This window comes from Calliopsis andreniformis, chromosome 2, assembly GCF_051401765.1.
Source record: "Calliopsis andreniformis isolate RMS-2024a chromosome 2, iyCalAndr_principal, whole genome shotgun sequence".
Classification (NCBI taxonomy): domain Eukaryota; kingdom Metazoa; phylum Arthropoda; class Insecta; order Hymenoptera; family Andrenidae; genus Calliopsis; species Calliopsis andreniformis.
The window spans coordinates 16,780,143-16,807,709 of NC_135063.1; the positions used below are offsets into that span (position 1 = coordinate 16,780,143).

At 40.1% G+C, this 27,567-nt stretch overlaps 2 protein-coding genes and 1 long non-coding RNA gene across 4 annotated transcripts; 2 read left to right on the forward strand and 1 right to left on the reverse strand.

Annotated features, from left to right (window-relative positions):
* Window positions 1-32: 32 nt before the first annotated feature.
* Window positions 33-13,067, forward strand: Sxc (O-linked N-acetylglucosamine (GlcNAc) transferase sxc). 2 transcript variants are annotated; one of them, XM_076392625.1, is made up of 12 exons: window positions 33-629; window positions 3,319-3,469; window positions 3,555-3,798; window positions 3,949-4,017; window positions 7,420-7,616; window positions 9,067-9,156; window positions 9,237-9,417; window positions 9,582-10,184; window positions 10,267-10,781; window positions 10,919-11,372; window positions 11,455-11,831; window positions 11,942-13,067. In XM_076392625.1, exons 1-12 carry the CDS (start codon window positions 470-472, stop codon window positions 12,132-12,134), a joined length of 3,234 nt encoding a protein of 1,077 aa, XP_076248740.1. In that variant the 5' UTR covers window positions 33-469; the 3' UTR covers window positions 12,135-13,067. The 2 variants fall into 2 exon arrangements, with proteins under 2 accessions (XP_076248740.1, XP_076248739.1); XM_076392624.1 differs by lacking the exon at window positions 33-629 and adding an exon at window positions 2,111-2,836.
* A 2,804-nt stretch (window positions 13,068-15,871) lies between these two features.
* LOC143188406 (uncharacterized) lies at window positions 15,872-16,296 on the reverse strand. Its single transcript, XR_013003519.1, has 2 exons — window positions 16,128-16,296; window positions 15,872-15,954 (listed from the first exon to the last, which is right to left on the reverse strand). It is a non-coding gene; the product is annotated as an uncharacterized LOC143188406 (long non-coding RNA).
* A 3,600-nt stretch (window positions 16,297-19,896) lies between these two features.
* LOC143188397 (uncharacterized) lies at window positions 19,897-23,404 on the forward strand. Its single transcript, XM_076392614.1, has 5 exons — window positions 19,897-19,903; window positions 19,954-20,044; window positions 20,143-20,329; window positions 21,642-21,708; window positions 23,141-23,404. Exons 1-5 carry the CDS (start codon window positions 19,897-19,899, stop codon window positions 23,155-23,157), a joined length of 369 nt encoding a protein of 122 aa, XP_076248729.1. The 3' UTR covers window positions 23,158-23,404.
* The last annotated feature ends 4,163 nt before the right edge of the window (window positions 23,405-27,567 follow it).

Below are 27,567 nucleotides of genomic sequence, written 5' to 3' on the forward strand. Positions count from 1 at the left end.
CTGTTCATCGATTGGTTTTTCGTGTTTCTCGTGATACGTACACGTAGTTCACGTTCATGTTTATAATATTCTATCGAATTGATAGACTGTCATTTGTGAGAGACTCATCTAACGTTAATTACGTTTTTGAACGGGAAAATTTCGAGTGGAAAAGTAGTATTCGATGAGCACGTAATTCTGTTTCTATAGAATTTCTCATATTCTGAGATTATCCTGAGTAGTTCGAGTTGCTCGGAGTAAAGCTCGAAAATCCATAATGGCGTACGCTGAAAGATCGTGCTAGTGCACGTCGACGTGAGTGTCGCGCATACTGTGTTTTGCTTCGGTTCTTCAAGAACAATAGAATCACAGTCAGGTTCGATTAATCTCGGTTACTCTATTTCGATATTTCATTTGAACAAAGTCTTTCGTGCGTACGAGTAGCGATTTTCTCGCTCCGTTCCACCTGCTACGTAACGTGTCATTTTTTATGATAACCGTGATCATGCAAAAACAGCAACAGTCAAAGCAGCAAGAGAAGCAACAGCAGCAAGAGAAGCAAGAGAAGCAACAGCAGCAGGATCGTGAGCAAATCATGACCACCAGTGTCATTCTGAAAATGAACGAGATACAGCAGCTTTCGACAGTTGGTACGTAGTAATACACCTTCTCTACGTACGTTTTTCAGATTAACGTCGGAAGTTTTTATTAGCAAAAATTCAACAAAACGAACAGTACTGTCCTGTATCTCTTTCAACAAGGTTCCATAAAAACAGATTAGAGTTGTTTCTGGAGTTTTTGGAACGGTATCTCCTACCTTATATCCGTCGTACCTGTGTTTTGCTCAGTTCTACAAATTCAATCAATATCAGGCTTAAACTCCATTATTTATTCAGTATTTCAAAGAAGTGTGGAATTAACGTAGGAGGAGAATGGGAATTTATTTTATTCAGTTCATTCGTTAATTATTTATAATTACAGCTCCTTAACAGTACAATGTTATATTATGACATATCGAAGATATGTAATGTAAAAAATTATACAAACATGCTGGAAATATTGTAAAGTGTACAATGTATGTACGTATTATTTTTGAAATGAATTGAAATGAAGATTTGAAAATGAATGAAGCGTTGAAAAAAAATGTAATATTCACAGTTAGTTGAATGTCGCTGTGGAAAATATTGATCCAAAATTTCATTTTACATTTTGTACGAATAGAAGTATTGCCAACTTAACCATTGTTTCCTGTACATAGGCATACATATTTTCCTTCCCAGTCCTGAACTTACCCTCTCAAGTTACTTCTCTTTCCCCGCGCCCCATGGCTCCGTCCCTGCTTCATTAAAGTGACGATGGAATATTCCACTCGATGCCTATTCCCCATCTGCTTTCCGTGGGGAAGAGTGGGAGCAACCGTCCCTTCATATATTTCAGTGGTGCTTCGTATTCACCTTTTCTTTAATCTTTTCACATGTTTTATAAATCAATTGTTATTTCAATTTATCGATTCGCTTTTGGTTTGCAGCTTTTTTGTCCATTAAACAATTACCACTTCCTTTATACATGGTATACCTATAAATATTTCTTGTGTATTTTAGTATTGTTCAAGTCTTAAACTTGGAATTAAAATCGAATTCAAATATTATAGATGTGTAGGTATACTTTTTCACGACGATGTAACTGTAACTCTAAAAATTTCTGTTAATAATAGAGGTTGAGAACCACTGATGTAGCTTCTTTGTCAGTTACTCAGTCATGTACAACGAGTTGTCCGTACCTTGGGAACTGCCAAATTTATTTCCATTTTCCAACTTGCTAAAATATAATTTATATCTATCATATAAGCGTTTAATATCGATTTTACGAAAATTTTGATATTAATTGAGCTCTACCATACGTTACTTGTAATCTATAACCAATGATTCTAATGGAAAAGTTACTACATACATATGTGAGATACGCAAAACTCGCGCTTACGATATTTTCAAATAGCTCATACATTTTTGTTCGTAACTAATTCGATTAATAAACCAATTGCCATGGAGAGTAAGAAATGGTACGTTAGGTGTATAATGTGTTAACAACTGAAACTGTAACATTTCGCAGTCGAAAAGATGAAAAGTAATGATAGGGCACGGTGTTGAAGGTAGACGTTCCTGAGCCGGGTGATTTTTTTCTTACCTCCCTTTCCTCTCTCGTCTTAGCCAGAGCAACGCAGAGTCTGCCGCCATAGTGGTCAAATTGACCAATCAGCTTGCTTCTCTGTCTGGCGGGGATAACCTAGCTGAAGCGTAACTCGTACAGGGGAGCACAGAGAACGCTGAACGCGATGTGTGCGAGAACGAGACATTGGTGGTTGTAACGTGGGACGGTGTACGGTGGTCGAAAAACGTAATTTAACCGCGATTCGTATAAGGAGAGTGAAATCAAAGAGTAAAAGCAACTCGTAGTCGTTCGGAAAACGTAATCTACGAGAAAGAAAAAGACGAGATCAATTTTTATTCGTTGAAAGTCGAAAGATCTTGAAATTGGCCGTGAAGAGTTGATTACGCAGGCATAGCGTGTGCCTGCTTTGCCGAAAGGATCGGGGATTCGAGTAATCGTAACATATTTTTTTCACCAAATCTCTCTTCTAATAAAATGAGTTTGAGGCTAGCAGGGAAAAAAAAGAACGTTTTAAGAAGTTCGAACACGGTAATCGGAAACGCGGTGAAGAGTTCAGATGAGGTTTGCAATGGAGCCGTCGAATGGCAAAATGGACAGAATCTTCTGGTTGTTACACAGGACACACAGGGCAAGGAACTAATCGCAATCACCGACAATCAGGCCATTAACGTTGCTGTCGATTCGTATTGTTCGTATTTTTTCTATCACAATTTCTTTTTCCTTATGTTCCTGTATTTTTTTTTCTGCAATGTATTCAGTTAAAAAAATTTCGATATATGTATTATTAAAAGCAATACCGTATTTTCTTCTTTCTGGGAAAATAGATTTTTTTACAAAATTTACTTTTTCTGTCTTTACGCGTTCTTTATCATTTCTAAACGTTACGTTAGCGTCTCTAAAAATTGTACGAAAATGTGATGCGTATTTATTACGGCATGCACACGATTACATATACATTTAACAACCGTATGCCGGTAGCCTAAAAAATAGCACGTGTTCCCGACTATGTTCTAAATACGTGTATATTTTTCAAAATCTAGAGGGAGGTGCTTCATCCTTAGAAATAAAACTCGAGAAATGTTTAGAAATATTACCGTTGTCGTCATCATCATTATTGCATATAATATAATTTAATTATTTTATTTAAAATCAATTGTATATGTTTTTCAGGGTTACTGGAACTAGCTCACAGAGAATATCAAACTGGGGATTATGAAAATGCAGAACGACATTGCATGCAGCTTTGGAGGCAAGAGACAAACAACACAGGAGTTCTTCTATTGCTGTCTTCGATACATTTTCAATGCAGAAGACTAGAAAAGTACATTTATTGTTGCCTTTCGAGTTTGCTTTTGTTTCAGTTTATTCGCAATATTAACAAATTTTTTTCCCAAATTGTTCTTTAGGTCAGCTCATTATAGTAGCTTAGCAATAAAACAAAATCCTTTGCTGGCAGAGGCTTACAGCAATTTAGGAAACGTGTTTAAAGAACGTGGTCAACTACAGGAAGCATTGGAAAACTATCGACATGCTGTTAGATTGAAACCAGACTTCATTGATGGGTACATCAATCTGGCAGCAGCTTTAGTGGCTGCAGGAGATATGGAACAAGCGGTCCAGGCATACGTGACTGCACTGCAATATAATTCTGTGAGGAATTGACTTTGCTTAAAAAATAAATAGATTTTTAAGTGATTCAATTGAAAGGATTTCTTTTATGCTATGTTAAATTTATTTTTTTACTTTTAAAACATTCTACATATCTAGATAAATATCATTATGCCTCTTTCCGTGTTACAGGATCTTTACTGTGTGAGAAGCGATCTTGGTAATCTTTTGAAAGCATTAGCAAGACTTGATGAAGCCAAGGTAGGTTTATTGATTGGTTGCACATTTTTGTAAATTAATTTGATATTTGATGTACATGTTCGTATGCATTCGTACTGCAATCAAACTTCAGATTGTTACTCATTTGCTGAGAAGCTTCGTCAATCATTTTTTTTTTTTTTTTCTATCCTTGTTAACAAGGTATAAATGCATTTCGAACAATGTACACGGGCGCAAGTTAGCAGTTCCATGGAATGGCTAGAAATGAGGAAGGTATTCGCACCATTCAAGTAGAAAGCCTTTTCTCTTTGCAGTAAAGTAAGCGCGCGGCGCACGATGTCCTGCTATTGAAATTAATTGTGCATCCTTTTTTAGTCGAAATATGAATGAAAGTTAATAATTTTGATAGCAGATTGTACATCGCGCGTATTCTTCCGTATCTAATCAATTGACCAGTTGCATTTGATACTTTTTCTGACCAAGAATCGGTCAGAATAATTATACATCAAATGCGATACACGAGGGCTTTTAGATTGAAGGTAGCTAATACGATATGGAATCCCTCTGAATACTGCGCGGTTTGCGATAACACTGACACGTACAATAGTGGGTTTTCTTCGTTTCTTGGTGTTATTGCAAAGTTGTAACAACAATTGCTGGTTCTATTACAGCAAAAAGATTTTCTTTTTTTTTTTCCCCCTCTTCAATTCGTGTCACGTTAAGATTGTTACTTTTACTTTTTCTTCCTTTGAAATGTAGCAAGCTATGATAGAACCTGCAGCGCGCGATCATAGCAGTTAAGCTCATCTCATTGATTCAGGTCGTTTGGAATATGTGTATTTGCTTTTAGGTATACTGATTTGTTACGTATACGTGTGAACAAATGCGACCTTTTCTTTCCAACTACTCTCCTTTCAACCATGAAAGTAATTCAAGTTGTGTGTACGGTTGATTATTGCGCGAGATCACTTGATGCTGAAATGACAGTACGAAGTATACGCATAGTTATTTCTAGAAAATACTTTGGTTTCGGAAACTCATGGGATTTCTCAACCTCCTAAGAGTTTCTCTCAATTATGTGCATAGTAGATGAAAGCAATCAAGTGATCTGCCTCGTTTACAGCAGCGCGGCGCAGCGATGGTCGATAAGCGAGTAACTGCAGTAGAGTGCAAGTCCTGAAAATATTTTTCAATTGTAAGCTTGCTTCAACGCGACTCTCTTTTTGTTTTTATCATTTTCCGGTAATACTCTCTGTAAGTAAGCTTATCGACGACACTAAATGCAGCAAGGAGAAAAGGCTTCCATTGAATTTCCTGCCAATCTTGACTGCTGCCTAGTCCGCTCGTTTATTTTTCGCTTAGTACGTTTTGCCACCAGCTATTACATACATAAAAAATATATGGGGCCAGTGTTTCGCTACTTTACAGCAAAAGAAATTCACATTTGTAATCTTCATTTTTTATTGTTTCAATGTTTACTTTTGTCTGAAAGAAATATAGTTAGAAAAATATTGCATACAGCTCCTTTAGAACCGAAAATTTGATTCGTGGAGGCCGTTATTTGTTCTGGTTATCGGGAATGCTTTCAGTGTGCGTACTTGACGAGTTTGCTTTAGAGATGGTGTAAAGTCCATGCGGTTCTAAAAATGGTGGCTGGCGAGCTCAGCGAAGCGTGCTTTCTTGACTATTTAGCACGCCTGATTAAGTATTTCTTTCTAAGCGTATCTGAAAAAAAGAAAGTAAAAAAAGACAAAAGTTGAGGCGAACAGTATCAGTGAAGAGACATTAACGCAGCTGTCTTATTGTTATGGATGGGATGATCAACTCTAGGAAGGGATGTCGCGGAGCAATGTGAGATTGGTCTCGGTTACCATGGGTTCCTCCGTCAAAGGGTGAATCTGAATCTGGTTATTCAGTAACGCACTGTCTCTCGGTCTAAGTTTAATATGAGAGCTTGCAAGCCGTACCTACCGTCAACCTACCGAAGGGTACACTGCAGGTAAAGTAATTCCCAAGGCCGATCTCTGAATAATTCCGTCAGACCATCACTGGTTCCACCCTTCCACAAAATTGAAAGTTGGATTCTTTTTTCTATGTAATAATTGAAACTTAAAGCGATAGTAGATTTATCAGTGCAGAGATCTGCTATGCAATATTCTTCTCCACCTCTTCGAATACGGAATTGAGGAGAAGAACTATTTCCGTTTTGCCCACGAGACGGAACCTTTCACGTATTTATAAAATCCAACTTCGTTTCTACCCGCTTCCAGCTTTTTCCCAATTATCAGACTTATCCAGTTGTTCTCATTGTGTCCTAAATAGAGATCGGCCGACTGTAAATGCCCTTTTACTTATTGTTTAGGTACGGATTACTCTGATTTTAACATGATGCAGCCCGCCTCTCGGCACCCTAGATGCACATCCCTGCTAGTCTCGTAGGAGCGTCGTCATATAATGAGGAATTTTAGTTTTTTTTTTTCCAACTACATCAGCGAATGATAATATTGATGTATAGAATTCTTCTAATACTGAATAGACATGTGAGTGATTGAACGTTTACTCTGGTCAGTCGTCTGAATTAACGAACAGAATCTTTTGGAGATTAAAGATGGAAATAGCGAAGGGTGTATTACGTGTCGTTGAGTCCACCGGACGCATTCCGGAGAGTCAACGGGCACGTAACTGAATATCCGTATCGCTTACATTTCCTCGATGACGTTTCTACCGCGCACCTCAAAACCCCCATTCCTAATCTCTCGTCAAATCCTTACCCCCATTACACGTTACACGGTTTTTGCAGAGTGCGCTTCGTTTTTTCTATTTCCGTTTCCTTTCCTTTTTTCCTAGGGACATGGGATTCTAATAGAAACGAAAGCTAACGAATAGGAAATTCGTTTGATGTGGAACATACGGAGGATTCCGTTTTCGATCGGGTAATGCATCGACTCGGTTATTATTTCTTAAAGGTTCAACGGTGTTTGACTCGGATAAAGAGACTCGGGAGTATAAGGTCACTTCATATGTTTTCTAATTGAACGGGCATCAAAAATAGGAAGAAATTTGAATGTTACTAACAGAGCTCAGGGTACAAAGAAATCGTTGATAATATTCGCGTTCGGGGATTGTTTCTATCCGTAGTTATATCGTGTTCCGAGTTGTTGCAACTTTAGTTTGTGTTATGCGTAGTAATTAGGAGGGTTCGGTGGGTTGACAAACTTTGAGGGAGAAAGAAGAAGGGAAAAAGGGAAAAAGGGAAAGAGAGGGGAGAAAGAGAGAACGAAGACGAAGAAGAAATAAATGTGTCATTCTCTCTGAGGTGTTTTCGTGGATGGTGAAATGTGTGGAAAGCTGCGGCGCGGCGAGGAGAGGTCGGGCAGTGCGCGCGGCGCGTCCCCCACAGTACGCGAGTATCACCCCTAATCCACTTTCTGTCGTTTCCTTTAGGCTTGCTACCTGAAGGCGATCGAAACGCGTCCGGACTTTGCCGTCGCTTGGAGTAATCTTGGTTGCGTGTTCAATGCCCAGGGAGAAATATGGTTGGCGATTCATCACTTCGAGAAGGCTGTCGCGTTAGATCCAAACTTTCTCGATGCTTACATCAATCTTGGCAACGTGCTCAAAGAAGCTAGAATCTTCGATAGGTAAGGGGCAGATGTTTAGTAAGGTAAAATTGAAGAAACAGTTAATTAGGTGTTTGAAAAAAGAAACGCTGCGCAAAATACAATTCTTAGTTTGAATTTATTTACTATTTTTTGGCGTGTACTTGTTTCGTCTCGGTTAATGCATTTCATTTGATGAAACATTTCAATTTATAATCCATGTTGGCTTACGTTACTCTACTAACGTTTGCACGAGAACAGCGATAAAGGAATTATTGGCAAGAAGATACATTCTTCTATCAATTTTCTTAGTAAATGCACAGTTTGATCGATCGTCGTCTTTATTTTGATGTTGGCGTCGGTTTTAATGTCTGTGCTATATAAAAGTGGCTTCATTGTTATTCCTTTAATGTTATATGCCGACGTTAATGGTAGTTTGAAGTCATACAACAGTTTTCCGAAGCAGTAGATCTGTTTCTCAGTACGTGTGAAACTACGAGGCAAAGCGCATGAGCCAGCGCATAAGTAGCGAATCGATATTCATACGGCGACGATGCTTTCAAGTTCATCGTCCTTTGTCTCTCTAGAGCAATGTCCGCGGCCAACTTCCCACGTGGTGGGTACTTACGATTTACATGCATTTGAATTTCTCTAAATTAAATAAAATCTCTTTCCGCTCGTAAAAGCGTTCGTTGAAAAAAGTCATTTACTATATGAGAGTAAACGCGTCAAGTACGGAAGACGCGACAAAAAATGGAAACTGCCTCGGTAATGTTAGGCCTTCTCGTCAAGACGATTCGCTATTTACGCGTATTCGTGGAGCCGAAAACAATATCTCCGTCGTTACGCATAACAGCGGGAGAAACTCGACGACAGCTATCGATTCCAAGATTCGCTCCGCCCCTAGGAGGGCAAACCCTTTGCTCCTCGTGGGGGAGGGTGTACCATTCTTAACTGGGAGATATTGCCAAAAACGTAGCTCGTGGTGAGTTCGCGACAGACTGTTCACGGTGTTCGTATTCTTCACGTCTCTTCGTATTGTTTTTTAATATTTCGAAAACACCGATTGATTAAATTATCGAGATATCGAAATGGAGAAGGAATGGACTGCCAATGCGTTGTTGTGTATACGGTGATCTCGCCTTCGACCACGATTGCTCCCTCATTACGCGTGCAATTGGAACGAGCTTTGACACGATCTGCCACTCCTGGATGTATCTCTCGGTTTAAACATAGTCTAAAAAGGTTTATTTTATAACATATTGTTTTCCGTAACTCGACAACAGTGTATTATACCGCTCTCTAGACTTAATTCAGCTACACGTGTCCGATTCGTATCGAGTGTGGTATCGTCAACCTTGTAACTACTTTTCAAATGTTCCAGTATTTATTCTACCATCGAGTCGATTGCATTTCCATTCGTTACGTACATGTACACGTCAAGATTATAACTGTACAAATAATTATATGAGAATTTTTCTACCTGCTACAGAGCTGTCGCAGCTTATCTACGTGCATTGAATCTTAGCCCCAACAATGCAGTCGTACATGGAAATTTGGCATGCGTCTATTACGAGCAAGGGTAAGCGATAATATTTTTCAAATGAATTTTCGCTTGAACCATTTCAACGTATATAATATACAATGCGTTTCATTTCATAGGCTCATCGATTTGGCGATTGACACGTATCGTCGTGCTATTGAATTACAACCAAATTTCCCAGATGCCTATTGCAATTTGGCAAATGCGCTTAAAGAAAAAGGCCAAGTGGCGGAGGCTGAAGAATGTTACAATACCGCCCTTCGTCTCTGCTCTTCTCATGCTGATTCCCTTAATAATTTGGTACGCGATATATCCAATAATATAAATACAGGTCTTTTCAATCTTCTTGCAACGATCGTCACTGTTGTAGTTGTATTTATCTGTCATTCTCAAGTATCATAAATAATGCGCCAAGGATAATTCTATTTTTCAACATATGGGAATCTATATGTGTTTTATTGCAGGCCAACATAAAACGAGAACAAGGATACATCGAAGAAGCAACACGATTGTATTTAAAAGCGCTTGAAGTATTCCCCGAGTTCGCGGCAGCTCACAGCAATCTCGCTTCCGTATTACAACAGCAAGGAAAATTAAACGAGGCGTTAATGCATTACAAAGATGCTATCCGAATCCAGCCAACATTCGCGGATGCTTATTCCAATATGGGCAATACCTTGAAAGAGATGCAAGACATCCAAGGCGCACTTCAATGTTATACAAGAGCCATTCAGATTAATCCCGCTTTTGCCGACGCTCATTCCAATTTAGCCGCAATTCATAAAGATTCCGGGAACATTCCTGAGGCGATTCATTCGTATCGAACTGCTCTAAAGTTGAAGCCTGATTTTCCTGACGCATATTGCAATTTAGCGCATTGCCTTCAGATCGTTTGCGATTGGACCGATTACGAAGCCAGAATGAAGAAATTAGTTTCAATTGTTGCCGAACAATTGGACAAGAATCGATTACCCAGCGTGCATCCTCATCATTCCATGCTTTACCCACTGTCTCATGAATTCAGAAAAGCTATTGCCGCTAGACATGCAAATCTCTGCATCGAAAAGGTGAATGTCTAATTGCTGAAACTAATTGTACATGTGTGTAAGATATTTCCATCACAGAATAATTATTAATTTTTCATTTCAGATTCATGTTTTGCACAAGCAACCATATAAATATCCTCGTGAAATCGGTTCACGCTTGAAGATCGGCTACGTTTCATCAGACTTCGGAAATCATCCGACTAGTCATCTTATGCAGTCTATTCCGGGGCTTCACGAACGACAGAATGTTGAAATATTCTGCTACGCTCTTAGCGCCGACGATGGAACCACTTTTCGGGCAAAGATTGCGAAAGAAGCTGAACACTTCGTCGATTTGTCTCAGATTCCTTGCAATGGAAAAGCTGCTGATCGTATTAACGCCGATGGCATACACATTTTGGTGAACATGAATGGTTACACAAAGGGTGCTAGAAATGAAATATTTGCTCTAAGGCCGGCACCGATTCAAGTGATGTGGCTTGGATATCCGGGGACCTCAGGCGCTAGTTTTATGGACTATTTAATTACGGATGAAGTCACCTCACCGTTGGAGCTTGCTAGTCAGTACAGCGAGAAGCTTGCTTATATGCCACATACGTATTTTATAGGAGATCACAAGTAAGATTTCCTTACTTTCACGTTATTTACTTTGAATTTCATATTTTTTTCAATCATATTTATCGAATGATTGCTTAAGATATTTATTCGTCTTATTTTTCTCTCTCTCTCTCTCTCTCTCTCTCTCTCCTTCCCAGACAAATGTTTCCACATCTTAAGGAACGTCTCATTTTAACGGACAAATTAAATATGAAGAGTAAAGTCGCAGATAATGTGGCCGTCATAAATGCCACCGATCTTTCTCCTATGATTGAGAACACTTTGGTTAAAGAAATTCGAGAAGTAGTTGTGCCGAGGACTAAGAATAAGCCCGTAGAGGTCTCAGTAAAAGTTGCGGAATTACCAACTACTACCCCTATCGAGACTATGATCGCGTCTGGACAATGTCAGGTATCTGTATACGGTGTTGTCGTTCAAAATGGTATTGCTACTACGCAAGTAAACAATAAAACAGCTACGGGCGAGGAAGTACCTCAGAATATCGTGATCACAACGAGACAACAATACGGTTTACCTGAAGATGCAATTGTGTATTGCAATTTCAATCAGTTGTACAAGATTGACCCGCTCACACTTCACATGTGGGCATATGTAAGTTTATCGTAGTTGTATTGTAATTTATCTTGAATTACTCGAGATTCTTTCACACCCATTCTTTTCTGTGACATTTCAGATCTTAAAACGTGTGCCAAACTCTGTCCTGTGGTTGCTACGTTTTCCAGCTGTTGGCGAGCCAAATTTACAAGCAATTGCTAAACAGTTGGGCTTACCCCCTGGAAAAATTTTGTTCAGCAACGTTGCTGCTAAAGAAGAACATGTCAGACGCGGCCAGCTTGCAGACGTATGTCTAGACACACCACTTTGCAATGGACACACTACTAGTATGGATGTTTTGTGGGCTGGAACTCCAGTGGTTACGCTACCAGGAGAAACGTTAGCTTCTCGCGTCGCTGCTAGTCAATTGAATACGTTAGGATGCCCCGAATTGGTAGCACAAACACGACAAGAATATCAGGATATTGCTATTCGTTTAGGCACCGATAGAGAATAGTAAGTAAATTGGATTGTTGGGTCATAATCTAGAATTACTTAATCTTTTCATTACTCAATCCCAAATTTTAATACTATTGTCTCTTTTTAATTTGTTTTTCTTTTTCTAGCTTGAAAGCAACGAAAGCTAAAGTATGGAAAGCACGATCGGAGAGTCCTTTATTTAATTGTAAATTGTATGCGATGGGAATGGAAAAGCTCTACAAGAAAATGTGGGAACGTTATTCGCGAGGTGAAAAACCTGATCACGTATCAGCTGTAGACAAAAACGAAAAAGATAAACTTAAAAAAGCAGCATCTTAAACATAGTCCCTGCGACATCATTTTTTGCTTTTATTTATACGGCTTTCATTTTCTGAGTATCTCTTTCTCGAAAATTTATCACTTAAAACAGATGATTTATTTAATATTCATTTGACGAAAGTACGATTCTCGCATAAATTTTGTACTTCGACATCTCTGGTAAAGAACAGTGTAATTGTGCGGGAAAATTAGACAAAACATATGTGACATTTAAACACAAAAATTGTGAGTTGTTATACTACATACGCTATAAAAAGTATGCTCGTTTTATGTTATATTACCATACTTTTCACCCCATGCTCTATATTATATATTATAGTTTTCATAGAGCATTCTTGATTAGTTTAAACTAAACCTTAATTATAGTCGATATCTTTTGGTTGTTAATGGATAGATGATGATGATGATGATGATGATGATGATGATGATGATTTGTGACATAAGCTGTCGATAGAACTTTTCTTTTTATTTCAGTGCACAAGTATACAGTATAGTGATGAGACTTGGATCACTAAGTTATTTCTTAAATACATAGAATTGACATTATCGTATATTTTTCCTACTTTTGAGCGTCTAATACGTGACTCTTCAACTATTTCTTCAAATACGATTGACTCGTAAAGGAAGGTTAAATGTAGGGGTAAAAAAACAGTCAGAGGAGCTTAGGATTAATGCGTATTTATTAAGATGTTACTAGTAGATGCTGACGAAAAAGAAAAGAACGTAAGTTGTACTATATGCAATCGACTAATATGATATACGTGTAAATATTGATATAAAGAAGGTAATCATTAGTTATTACTACTTTAGTTTGATAGTGAAGTTATATAAATTAAGATTGAGAAACGTGCGAGGTAGTGAAAGACGTTGACTGTAGCAAACTTCTAAAAATATACGTCTATATAGAATAAAGCTAAGAATTAATAATTTGAATGAATGTGAAGGTTGTACGAATGTTTTGCGAACTATGAAAATTTTGTCTGAGAAATTGCTTCGTTGTTTAATCTTTTGATACGATACAAAGTTTCATGCAGACAAATATAGGCAAAAGCTTCGGCTAGAATTTATTTCAACTTTAAACATTTTCGTTCGTCATTTACTTTTCATTAATCTACGTATAAACTTGCTACAAAAGAGAGAGAAGTAAAATATTTTCTCTCGATAGCTAAAGAAAGTTTCACATTGTAGGCAAATCAATAGTATGCTATTAAATTTACTACATGCGTGACCTCATCCGCCCACCATATATTATTGTACATCAACATTTGAATGTCTCGATCTCACGAGTAACTTTTCCATTACGCACAATTTATGTCGCAGATTCATATGTAAGAGTAGCTTTAAAATCAAATAAATGTTCCCCAACTTTCTATTTCATACATAAAGTTGTAAGATCAACTATATTGAGTAAAAAGGATGGTAATACACATTCTGTAACGTCACAGTTCAGATATCGAACGTTAATATTTGTAAACAGTTAGTTCATCACAAATTGCTACTAATTTCACTTCGAAAAAATATTACTTTAAAATTAGATTTTTCTTCATTTATTTCATGTTAATAATATATTTATTTTGTTAAATCCAGTAAATAAATTTTGAAATGACTTCATTTTCCTAACAAGTTATAATTCTCTGCTTTATTTTTATATTATTAGGCTATTCGTTAAATCGTACATTCTTATTTCAGTGCAACAATTCATAATTCGCGATACTCTAATCTTTTGGTAACCAAATCTACGATAATATTCGTCAGTGATTGTATAACGTTATACCGAAAAAAACAATTGTAAATTTGAGTGAAAAACAGAATGAGCATATTGTGAAGAAATAAAATGGGGAATTGGTGAAAAATCAACTTTACATTTTTGTAATTGCTACAAGACATCATTACTGAGCAACATTATTCATTATTATTCAACAATGCTCCACACAATGAAACATTATTGTAACACTGCTACAGCGCATGCTAAACTACGCTATATTATAAATTTCAAGGTCACATTAACTTTCAACCATTTTAACACTGTTGCAAACACATCCCACGATTCTCACGTCTACATTTTCTTTGCGCCATTGTATAAATAGATTTGAGACTGCCAAGGTCACGTTTTGCTTGCAGCATTGTTACAAACAATTCTCAAGATCTGTCACGTTTTCGTAAGTCTGGTGTAGTCCAGTGTAGTGCAGTGTAGTGCAGTGTGGTGGATAGTAAACAGCGTGTAGGATGAAGTGTAAAGTGTGTACTGTGGATTGTAGAGTGTAGAGTGTTAAAGGGCATCGGAGCCTGATAATACGACCCTGATTTCGACGATGCTAGTGACGCCATCTAGTGGGACTTCAACTGTTGTCGAGTGTAGAATGTAATAACACGGCTTACAACAATAATAAATAAGCAATTTTATTGTATCTTAGCCTTACATCATGAATTGCAATAAATGATATGAGAACCGTTTACATTTTTGGAATGTTCAGAAATGGTGTAAACTATTTTACTATGTAAACTAATTAGCAAAAAAAAATGATACAGCGCGTTTCTTGGAATTACTCGTCATATTTCGATCGATTCAGATCTGAAAGGAATATTTCATTTCAATTCCTTTCGCTCATGGCGTAGTAACCTTTTTCTAGACTGAATCAACATTGTAGTTGTGATAGAAAAATGCTAAATTCATTCCTGACATGCAAAAGAAAATTACATTAATCCATCCTAATCCAAGTCTAAACTCTGCTTCTTTCGATTCGAACATTTTCTGAAACTACATTTACATCAATACGAAGTATCGTTAAAATGAACACATTATTATAGGAATAAGGCATTCTTATCTTATTGTAATTTTACAGATGTGTTCTGTTTGGTGGCTTTTGCACAGGCTAGACCAATACTTTCTGTACTGATAGAACACGGTGTAGTGGCCCTTAGGCGCGGTATCGATTGCTTGCGGCAGTACTACCACTGTGTAAAGCTAGAACTGGGTCGAAAGCATCTTTCCCAATGGGAGCATTTCCTTTTACAAGTTTTACCACCACCCTAGCAGATTCTGAAAAGAATCGTAACGAAATAGGAAGAATGATCGTTAAACGTAAAATCCTAATTAATCATAATCTGAATCAATATGAGCAGAGTTTGGGAGGTTCTCGAAAAACGGTGTTCTATGATTCGAAGAGACCACCCTTTGAGACACATTATCATTGTATAGTTTCCAATATATGTACTTGCTGTGTACGTTATTCTATTTAGACGATAGAAGCAGATTCGCAAATTCGTAAATTTGCAATAGAGAAAAAAGCGAATTCTCGTTGGCTGTGGCAGTTGGGGTGGTTTGCGTTTGAGTTCACGTTTCGAGGTTCGAAGCAGAGGGGGATCCTTGACATAAATAATCAGTAGTGGAGCACCGCGGTACTGCCCCCGTATCCATGGTAACAGCATCGATCGAGGCCTACTACGAAGTCGAAAGCAGCCACCCTCCGCGCGGCATATCATTCCCACCCTTTCCCTTGCTTTCCTTTCTTCTTTTCTCCACGTTCGCTCGTTTGCTCGCTCGCTCACCCGCTCGCTCACCCGCTCGCCTTTTCTTTTCCTCGCCTCCTCCGCGACTCGGCCATCTTCCTACTCTACTTCGCTCCACTTTGTCGCACTTTTCGCTTGCCCCTACAATTTTCTTTTTTCCTCTCTAGTTTTCCTCTGCTCCACTTTCCCGGATTTCTTCGATCTAACCCCCTTTTACGATGTCACCCGCCACCACTCATCCAGTGCTTACACATTATTTTTACTTTTCAATCGATAGCTCTTGCTTTCTTCACTAAGAGAGACCTTTGACCTGAATTGACGGTTTTACAATTTATTCAATCAGATTTCAGTGGATACGTTCTGCGATTAGTCAAGTTTTAATATCTAAATCTAAATGATATCCGAAGAAAATAGTTTTTACGCTGGTTTTCGAAAAAGAATTGTTGGAAAATGAAAGTACGTTTGTAACGTCGAGCTCTTTACCTTTTCAATTTGCTGTAAACGACAGTCGCATGACAATTATACCTTCGCTTGCACGCGCATTCATGCGATTTCAAGATTGCACGATTTCGCAATTTTGAGAAAAAAATGTTACTTTTCTTCTTTTTGCACATCGCGTTATCTTCCCAGCAACGTAATACGACCATTTCTTTTCGTTTTTCCCTCTGATATTACGCAAGATATCCGGGCTTACTTAATCAACGCAAGTCACAAAGTGCAGCGAAATTCCTGACTCGAGGTTTGCGAAGCAGTTTATGAACGCGACGCGCAGTCTCGTTTCGAAATGCGTGAACGTGGATCGGCAACCGAAATGTAGGAATATTTCAAATACGGATAACACTTTATATTGCAAAATGTACTTTCTTTCTGAAATGAACTACTTATTGAAAAAATACCTCTGTACCGAGGTGTGAGCTAACAAGTAAGAGAGAAGAATCGTCCACTTTATGCAAACATTTTTTCCTATAAATGTAAGTAGAATAGATTGAAAGTTGCATCGCTTTCAGTGAAGTTACACGAAAGTTGTTTGAAACATACCAAGGCGCACCGGTGCACTCGTGACCCTGATTGACGAAACCGTTCCCAGAAAGCCCACAGGGATACGATCCCATCGCTTTTATCTATTTTTATCTATCGCCGAGCTTCTCAGAATTATACATCCGACGCTGTACCGAGAAAACGTTTCTACCACTGAGTATGGCGGCAACAATTCCGTGGAGAGTCGAGAAATACAAAGGTATTTCTCGTGAAATTCTGAAACGATACATTCTCCTCGCAGCGATGATATACGCGTCGACCTATAGAGGGCTTTCTCGATATATTAAATGACTGGTTATTAATCACTGATTCGGCAGACCAGATAAAACAGTCGAGAACAATAAACCGCGTTATTTCAGTACGTATATCGATGGTCTCCGTTTGGTGCTGTCACAAACCTCTATTGTCATTTCGTTCGAGGATTCTTCGTCAAACATTAAACTACGTAATTGAAAGGTTTACAATATATTTGTTGTTACTGATATTTTCAACTTTAAATAGCCATTCCGTTCTTCCGTTGCCTCGAAGATGCAATAGAAATGAAAACTATTTAAAATTGGTCTCGAGAAGCGGTTGAGTAAAGGAAAATCTCGCGGTAACGAATGAAACAGTAACGGTACTGTGTTGTGAAGGAACAACGCGTTGCCGATGAGGAAAGAAGATTGGAAAAAACGATTCGACGCGATTCGCGAATCGGTATTCGTGACGAAGCCGCTCTCGCGGCGTGTTCAAGGCTGAACCGCCTCTTCTCTGCACTCTCTTCGTCTCTCCCGAGCTGCTCGCCCCTCAGCCCCCTCAGGCCCCAGACCAGCCAACCTCATCTTTCTTCCTCTTCCCTCGTCTCTCTCGCTCGTTTCGTTTCCTCTGTATCCGTTGCGTTGCGTTGCCCCGTAACGCAGCGCCACGTCGCGGCGGAGTTCTCCTATCGCATGACTCTGCAGCGTTACGCAACTAACAAAAGGGTAGGTGCAGGATGCGGGTCGCGGGCCGAAGCGGGGCCGAAGCGGGCCGAAGCGGGCCGAAGCGGGCCGAAGCGGACCGCTTGTAGCAGCGGTACAGTAGTACACTTGTCAAACTACCCTCTGCAACGGTGATCGAAGACTAACAAAAAATTCCGTCGAACTTCGAGACGGTTTTCGTCGATCCTTCCCCCCCTCCCCCCTCTATTTGTCTTCCGCCGCGTATCACGGAATACATACATGGATTTCCTACACGGGCCTTGTCCGTTATTTCATCAGCCTTATTTCAACTTCGTATATGCGCACTTTTCTATTTTCGGCTCTAATTTCAAACAAGCCTTAACCCTCAGGTGGGAAATAACCGTTTTTCTTCTACTTCATTCATATAACTCTTTCCATTTCCACTGTCTCCATATCGTTACTTTCAATTTAACGTTTCACCATGCGTCTTTCTTGCCATCGTAGCGTAGGCACGTTTGCGCACATGGTACGTTTCGAGAATTATTCACCTGCGTGAACGCTGAGATACGTACGTAGCCCGAGGATTTAACAGCGTTAAGAAAAACGAAACCTCGTTAAGTCAATCTGGTTCTTACGTAAGAATCAGAGAGCGAACAATGCGCGTCTAAGTACACGACCGCGTGCAATCACGTACAGGCGAAAAATTGTTGGTAGGAACGTTTTAACTCCAGTCCGTATCAGCATATGTAGTATGTAGTTTAAAAGTTATCATTTTTGAATTGAAACGCAACCAGAATAATGTCCTTTTAATGTCCTCGGTAACTGAAACGGTAACAGCCTGAACGGAAAGTTTCCCTTCAGTTGAAAAGCTGCCTCGTATTTAACGGTAACTGGTGGAACTTTGCGTTTTCAAGGAATAAGCATCTTTAAGAGGAGATCGTTGCGGTAATGGAAGAACGACGGAACTAACGAAGCCACGTTCATTTGCTATCGAGCAGAAAGATCGCGAAGAGGAGAGGAAAAACTGAAAAGTGGAATAATTACGGGGAATAGGCAGAGCGAGGAATTCGTTCTCATCGGTGTGCTCGTTAAGAAGGATCACATATGAAAGAACGCGGTCGAGTAAGGCGGCTGTTATCCTCTAAAATAAACGATGATCCATCGGTACGAAAGTCCGTTTCCTCCCGAAGGGTCCACGAAACGCGAAACGTGCTTATTAATCGTATTCGACCAGTATCTGAACACTTGCGATTCAAATAGGATCCGTGTCAATTTGCACCGTCTCGATACTCGACCAGGAAACATTTTTTCGGTATCGGACGAACTATGGAAATCGTTGACGAAACACCATGGACTAATCTAAAAGGTTGAGTTAAGGAAAATACGAGTTCCATTTGAAAGATATCGGTGACATATACAACGGTTCATTTTACACCCTGTATAGAAGTGAAATCTGCAGTTGAGATCAGTATCCTGTTTACAACTTAAAACGCATACCGGTAGAGGCGCGTTTCCTCGCAGCGATAAGGACACCGGCGCGGCAGTGATAACACTTTGCAGCCGATCGTCGAAAAGATCAGGTAGAAACTCGAGTCGTTATGTCGATTGTGGTGATTAGGTTCACGGTAAATGACGGTCGAGTCTTTCGACACAGTTCGCTAAATGAGCGCGACACAGTAGGCGTACATACTTACTGAAATGTGGGACAACCATATTCATGCGCAGGAAGGGAAGCAATTACGAATGTGTGAGCTAACGAGTGCACATGCGCGATCCTCAGACCGCCCGACGCGCGACGGTTTACTTCCGACTTATGCTTGCGGAAGAATATCGTTGCTACAACGATCTAAATAGAGAAAAAAAAAAAAAATGAAGAAAAAGATCAGAATAGAAACGAGACTGAAGAAAACGCGAGGCCTATATTCAGTCTCGTGGAGTTGGAGGCCAAAGTTAATCCAGTCAATTTGCACCTCCGTTTCATAGATGCGCTGGCTGAGTTTACTGCAACTACGAGAACGAGAAATGGTGCGCAGAAGGATCGGAGAGAAGGCGTGATATCTGTGTCATCGCACAAGCGCGCTGCTCCCAAGCAAACTACACAATTTACGGCGGTGTTCTTGGCCCCCTTGCGAACCGCGGGGATTCGCAGAACATTTACCCACAGAAATACCACCTGTCCGTTCTAGCAACCCCGTTTCGCTTCTCCAACGAGAACGTTGCTATATAGTGTACCTACAATAAATCGTATCTGCCTCCATTACAGAGATTACGTATCATATGTCAAATGTTTTATCATGAACGGTTAAACGAAATTGTGTGATCTGGCACGAATTTCACGTAAAATACATCAGACGGTATATCAAACATTTTCCCTTTAAAAACAACGTTATGGTTCCCACACTCTAAACGCCGCTTATCGAACTCGCTTGCAAAAACTCCTCGGTGAATCTTTCAGTATCCCCTCCCATTCTTTCTCTAAGTCTGGTTACTCGACCCTGTCGCGATAACTTGCTCTCTAGTGAAGCGCTTACGTAAGAAAGACGTATACCTACCTACCTACCTACCTACCTACCTACCTACCTACCTACCTACCTACCTACCAGCCCACCTCCTGCCTATTCAAGGGATCAAGGCAAACCAGTAAGTAGACAGGCAGTCAGGCAGTTAGGCAGGCAAGACGGACCAAGGCAAGCTGGCAAACCAGAGAGTAGGCAAACTAGGATGCAGGTAGGTAAGTGGGTAGGTGGGTACACGTTGGCTGTGCGCATGCCCTCGGATAAACCTGCCAAATACATAACAACAAAAGTACCTTTGCTCCACCTTCGTCGCTGCGTCCTCTCAATCATTTCTTCTGTTCGCCCCAACTTTCGTTAGAATAGTTGATGCATGAAAATACCTATACATTACACACTAAGTAAATTAAGTAATAAGTTAATTGACATGATGCGAATTTCTATCATTTTCTGTCATTTTCTGTGACAGTCTACAGGACAGTGGATGTTATACAACACTCTCTGCATACTGTGTATATACTATGTATACTATAATACTATAATACAAAAATGTGTTGAAGTTATGAGGCCGAGAGGTCCAGAGCCAGAAGGTCGAATAGTAATTAGGCCAGTGAAACGGGTCAATCGATCATGTCCCAGAAAAGTTCATGCTCCAAAAATCGATAATACTGATAATACTGTAATACTTGAAAGAAGAAATTTTGATATTTATGTAAGTAGGTAATTCCAGTGGATCCTCGAATTTTCTGATTATTCTCAGTTTTTGCATACGTTCACACATGGGTAGTTCATTAAAAAAAGAAAGGAAATAGAGGTTGCGATAGATGTGATTGGCGTGTTATCATTGCGCAATTTCCGGGAAGGTACCACCGAGTAAGGTAGCTCCAAATCTTGCCCGAGAAGCATTAGAGGTTTGTCCTTGAGGTTCGGCCAGTTTAGTAAGTATAGGGCGTGGTCTAGCACGCACCCGGTGACCTCCTAGCCAACAAGACGGCCATCTTTGAGCATCGAATCGTCCGGGCATGCTGCGAGGGTGAAAGTTGGGGTGGGTTTTCAGCGAGGATAGCCTAGGAGCTACGCGGCTCAGAACCCTCTCGGTGACCCAGCTACAAAAGGAGACGCCCTTATCCACGCCTTCGAAATTTCCATCCGTTTGCTTTTGCCTGCTATCCGGAAGCCTTCACTTTCAATTTCGCTTCTCGCTTCTTTATCAGCGTCCATTTGCTTAATGTCATTTTTAACATTTCTTTATTCTTAGGACATTCGTTCACATTTCTGGCCGCAGAATACGATTTATTATTGTCACTGACCTGACAATTAAAAAATAATTTACTTGTAAACATAAAACCGTGAGCTAGATGGGCGTTACATATTTTATGTTGATCTGTAATCTGACGATAAAGTCTGGTGCGAATACCTGGAGAACACTACGTCAACGTGATTTTATGTATTTCTTTCGATTTCGTGAAGCTACGCAGTATTAAAGCTTAGCAGCATTAAAATTGAAATATCTACTCGTATTTCAGCTGGAACTGTCGGGAAGCAGGCACCGATATGCGACCGAGAGGCAAGAAAACCAATCGATTAGTAGGGGTAAGAAATTTCAGCTATCATGAACTTGTTTGAACGAAAAAAGATTAGAGGTTCCAAGTATAGCATTAAACGTTTTAATGACGAAAATCATCGTAATGGATCGTATGAGTGGTTGGAATGATAAACACCGAAAAAGGTTGAAAATTGATTAGGGAGAAGTTGTCGGGCGATTTTCGTGGAAACTTTACTATGTGGCGGTACGAATAGCATAGTCGAAGCTCCTGCTGCTTTTTGTTCTGTTTCGCTTGTTCAAGGCCTGGTTGCCTGGTCCGCCCCACCACTGGATTCTCGTGGTTATATCACATCACGGTTCCATTCTCTTTGCCTCTCCTCTCCTCTCCTCTCCTCTCCTCTCCTCTCCTGGCCGCTCCTCTCCTCTCGCCGTCTATCCAGCGACTTCTCTGCGCTTAGTAGACCTCGGTCGTTCTCTCTTCGCCTTTCGTTCGTTCTCCGTCTCCCCCGTTCACTCATCAACCTCCCCCAACTTGTGTACGACAAGTCAAGACAACAATCTACTGAAACTACACTATATTACGTAACGAATCTTTATTCAAAATCGCTATTACCTGTAACAAATATAGCCCTTTTTTTACGGCATTGTTGTGTTCAAATCATTGTCCTTTCACTTTTTCCAGTGTATTATCTTTGCTTATACCTATAACTATGATGGAAGGAAAAAACAAAATAGATTTCTGAAGTAGCAACATATTTGTTTCGACGAGTCTTCGGCAAAAATAATTGTTGGTTGTTAAAGCAATGCGGTGTGTTTTAAACCCATCGCTCTCTTCTCTTCTCAACGTATCATCGCTCGTTCACCCCACCCTCCACGATGATCCACGATCTTTACGGTTGCCCCTTCCGTCTCCCAACTCAACCGTTTCGCAATGATGTCATCCGCAACATAGGCGCAGGCACCGACGAATTTTCAAGTCTAAATAGTCTCTGCTTGGAAAATTTCATTTCTTTTACAGATTCTTCTAATCTAAATTCATTAGAGTAATGGTGTTAATAATTCATTTGAAACCTGACGAATATCATCGTTTTCGATATTCATCTTAGTCGCCCTCTAAAAGGGTTTCGACCCTTTCTCAAGGTAACTAAATAGCACGATTAACGATACGACAGATTTAACGAAAAGATATGTTGAATACCATATACGATTTCCACAATGAAGTAAATTTGTCACAGCATATGAAGGATCATATTTAATAGCGATATTATTCAATTCTCAATTAATCGATTTTATTTTATAGTATATTATATACTTGTATAATAATATAAAGAATGTTTACTTATCAGTTTATATCTTTGTAAGTAAAAGTAATTTAAAGCGAGGCATATCGAAATGAAAATATGATAAATAACTGGCTACGGTTGACGAATATTTCACTATTCCAACGAAAGTATGTAGTTATTTTTCACGAGCTCACAGGTATCGCAGAACGATGAGCCATGGCGACCGGATTCGAGGCCAACGAGTAAAATTAGACAGCGCGTGGATGGAATCCGAGCCAATCGAGCAACCCCAAATGGAAACGGAAACGCTTCGATTATTTGATGAAAGACGGTCGTAAAAGAAAACTATAAAATGACTGTTTCTGATGAATTTTTTCAATTTTCCTGATACCTACTAGCCCGCCATTTCTATTATGCTCCTCCAACCTGAATAAAAAAAATTAAAGTAATTGAAATGTGACGAATAGTGACTGTTCGATTCAAGTAATTATATAGAATTGATACTATATAAAAAACGAAGAAACATCCGAAGATTGGTAAAAAAGATCAACTCTAATCTCGATAGCGTTGCGTATATACAAAGTAGCACAAGGCAAGCCAGTCCCACTTCCCTTTCCTATATAACAACGTGTACGTATGTGCATGTTAAGTATGTACATATGTGCGTTATACGGACACCGTATATTACAGTTTATGTCGCCTACCTCTCCATTTTTTCCTACTACTTGCTTATATAGGAATGATAACTTTCGACACTTTGTACTAACCTTTTTATTTTTCGGTATATCCTAATTTGCGATATATGGATTTATGAATTGTATGTAGTAATAAATAAAAAGTAAGGAAAGATAATCTTTTGAGAAAACGAAAATAGTTTATTAAATATTTGAAAAGTAGCTCGTTCGAAAGCAATGGTGGCCGTGTTGCTTTTCTCAGCATTTGGTTATGTCTGAAATAACTATCATACCACATTTCGTAAGGATAGTTAATGTCACAAAAATAATAGATTATGCGAAATTGATGCGTTCGAGGTGCAGTTGAAAGTAAAAAATAATTGAGTGAGGTGACTAAACGATGAAAAAATAAAGAGTAATGGAGGAGACAGTAAATGTTCGATAGTGTCATCTATAAAACACAGTATAGCTAGATTTACAGATTATTAGTATACACCCTTTCTACCACTTGCATGCCACTTCTCACCTTCCAAAATGTTCAATACTCAACGTTTATGCGTAATGGAGAAAATGTTGAGAATCGGGAGCATTTTCTTCCCTGCAGATTACAGTAAAATACTTACTCCCGTTAGCAGTACGTGTAATCAACGAAATAGAACGTAAATAGTTTCTGGTGATTTGTTACATAGAAAGTAACAACGAACTGTTTTATTAAACGAAAAAGTGTAGACCCGTAATCGCGGCAACGATCCGACACACGGTACGAGAACGACACGACGGTATTTGCTAAGTTACGAAAGTAAGCGGCTTTAGAAAGTATAGAAGGCTGTTCAGAGGTGAACGGCGCACTCTAACGGCAACGATTCTTGCACGGCAATTACAGAGTTGCTTTGCAATCACGTTCACGATCCAACTAAATAAGTACTGCATATGAAGTGAACTCAACGTAGCAGGTGCAAACTCATTCTATTTATGACACATCCGTCGATTCACGTAATATCATTTTCATATTGAAAATGAACCATGAAAGTGCTAAGAAAGGCTTTGGAAAAAACCTTCAAGCGAAAAGAAAATGGCGTTCTCGAGTTCCTTCCCTTTGCTCTTCTATCGCATTTAAAATAGTCTATTGGACGGATGCGCGCACAGTGTAATTTATGCTTGAAACAAGCGGAAAAGTAATTTACGTACTGTCGTACGGCTGCGCATGACCGTGCGCACAACCGGGAAAAGAGAATAATGATGGAGAATGATGACGATGCTCGAAGAACGATCAGTACTCGCGCAGTGTTTGCCGTGATCCCAGAGCCTTTTTACCATGGTACATTACAGCTGGGGGAACACGGTTTTCACTGCTGAGCCTGTGCCTGTGCCTGTGCCTGTACCTGTGCCTTTAAATATCAATACCAGGTGTTGATAATTCCACGTAACATGTACAGCTTTCTGCTTCCCATTTCTCAAAGCGTATATCTCTCTTTCCAACAAGGTAATTAAATATGTTGAGAGATTGAAAAAAAGGAGCGCAGAATGTAGAGTCTTGTAGAAATGTGAGCCATATTCGATCGATGTCAATGGATGTGCCGCGGGGCCGATAGGAGAGAGAAAAAGACTGACTGTCGTTGCGCAGAGCCAAGCCAGTTTCTCACCCCCACTGACCTAGCGACCGAGAAAAAGATCGAGGCGTCATTACACATCAGCGTAATGTACGACGACAGTGACGAAGTTGTAGGGCAACGTTGCAACGAAAGAAGAAACAATTTTCTCTGCTTGTCTCTTCTACACTCCAGCCTTTGTTGCGTATCCTCCTCCAACTGCCGTAACAAACGTTAGATCACACACTGGCCCAGCGAGAGCGGAGCCACGGTTTGATCACGTGATGATGGGTTGCGTCACAGTTGCTGCCCCTCTCACCACTCAACCAACGAACCAACCGAACGACGAGACCGCCATCTTTACCCACTGAGAAGACACCAAAAGGAACACGGACACGACGCGACACACACCGATGTGCGAGCAACGATTTCTTTCTTTTTTAGATTTAGCTGCACAAAGGATAGACTTTTGATCGCGGGACCGACATACGTTTAGTCAATCTAGTTTTCGAATATTCGATGCGTTCCCTTTTTTTTTTTTCTCTTTTTATATCATTTAGTAGATTTGTACATATTGTTATTGGCACTATTAATTATAATTAATTGTACACGGCACGAATAGAAAATTGCGCACGAAATGGAAATCGTTTCGTAAGAAAGGTACCAGAATGACAAACGTCGAATTTGCAATGACCTAAATTCACGAAAGTACGATCACTCGGAAAAAAGAGAAACCGTGAAGGAGAAAAAAAGCTGGAGCAACTGCGAGTAGAAAGATGATAATCCAAAAAGATAACCGCATGCGGTCCCATGGTCGAGAATAGGGAATTCGGTACTCGTTTCCGGTTGCGCTCGGTCTCCGAGTCACGCCACGTACGCAATTGCGGGCCACGACTCGACTCGACGCGACGCGAGGCGACGCGACGCGACAGGCACAATAAAATCGAGACTATCACGCGACACGGGTCATTTGATCGTGCGACTGGTATACGTCTCAAAGGTGTTCTTTAGAAGCAACAGAGCAGCACAGAACGCGACGGGATAGAAACTGAACGAAATCGAGAAAGTCTGTAGACCCGACGAGAGTGAACTGCAGGCTGGTGAGCGAACTATCCGTTCGACTTCGGGGAACTGCCGGAGAGAGGAGACTCGAAAACGTGAAGCACGACCGACTCCGAAGGCGAGCAGTGACGAACGAGGATGCGCTCGAGCGCGTAGCCTGTGCCGCGCTCTCAGTCTATCCCCACTACCAGTGCGATCGTACATCCGGTGGTAACAGTACGCGCATTCGCGACCGCTTCTGCTCGCCGATTGGCGCACAGTCGTTGCTACTCGCCCCACGATTGGTCGACTCCACACACACACACCAATTCCCGCGACGTCGGTACCACGGGGTACACATGACACACACTCACCGACTGACACACATAGTTACGTACATATGTGCATATACGTTGTACATATGTATGTATATATATATATATATATATATAATAGCGAGCTAGCACACCAAGCCACGAAGCCACTCTCGATCTTATTGCACACAAACGATATATTCAGTCGAGGACACCGCGTGCGCGACACATACGTATACGTGTGCACACACATGTATTCAAGGCTCCCGGCTGCCTCGGCTATCGCGCGACCATGTGTGTGTGTGTGTGAGGTGCGAGTCGAGAGTCGAGAGATTCCACACGCCCGCGCTTTGCTATGGTCGTATGACGGTCGAACAGGAACTGGCTGCAACCCGCGCGGAAACGCGCTACTTATGCTGCCCGGTGAGAAGAAAACCGACGAATCAAGGCAGCCTTTATACCCACCGCTTTTCGACTCGATGCTATATGGGTCCAAAGAGCTGTTCTGTGTTCGTGTGCACGTTTCTGCACGCGAAAGACAGGGGATGGCCGATAGGTACTGGCCAATCAGCCTTCTTCCCGCTACGCGCATACCCTGCAATGAGTGCCGCGTAGGGATGATTCTTACTAACAGTAATCGATTAAATTATCTTTTGCAGATACATACGTTAACGACTGTTTTTGTACCAACATTTTTAGCAATTTCACGTCCCTTTGCTTCATTTTCCCCGTGATCAATGAATAAAAAATTAATGTGAAATGTGATAACAAAATTACCCTCGAAATATCTAACGATATTATATAAGAAAGTGTCTTCAAATTTCATAGATAATTGTACCGATTACTGATAGAAAACACTTCATGCAAGTGCATGCATACCTATTAATTACTCGAATATTAAGTAGTTTATCTCTACATGATTACGGTTGTGTTACTAAACTACATCGGCAAGAGTAATTATACTATTGCTGTCGTTGTTACGCTGAGACCACAATGAGATCACTG

Bases quoted from the DNA above. Each gene is read 5' to 3' on its own strand.
- LOC143188397 (XM_076392614.1), top strand. The intron at 20,045-20,142 runs GTGAATCTTTCA...TACGTAAGAAAG, and splicing joins TCGCTTGCAAAAACTCCTCG to ACGTATACCTACCTACCTAC. The intron at 20,330-21,641 runs GTAGGTAAGTGG...CTCGTATTTCAG, and splicing joins GTAGGCAAACTAGGATGCAG to CTGGAACTGTCGGGAAGCAG.
- Sxc (XM_076392624.1), top strand. From the start codon at position 2,623: ATGAGTTTGAGGCTAGCAGGGAAAAAAAAGAACGTTTTAAGAAGTTCG. The intron at 2,837-3,318 runs GTTCGTATTTTT...TATGTTTTTCAG, and splicing joins CGTTGCTGTCGATTCGTATT to GGTTACTGGAACTAGCTCAC. The intron at 10,782-10,918 runs GTAAGATTTCCT...TCTCCTTCCCAG, and splicing joins TATTTTATAGGAGATCACAA to ACAAATGTTTCCACATCTTA.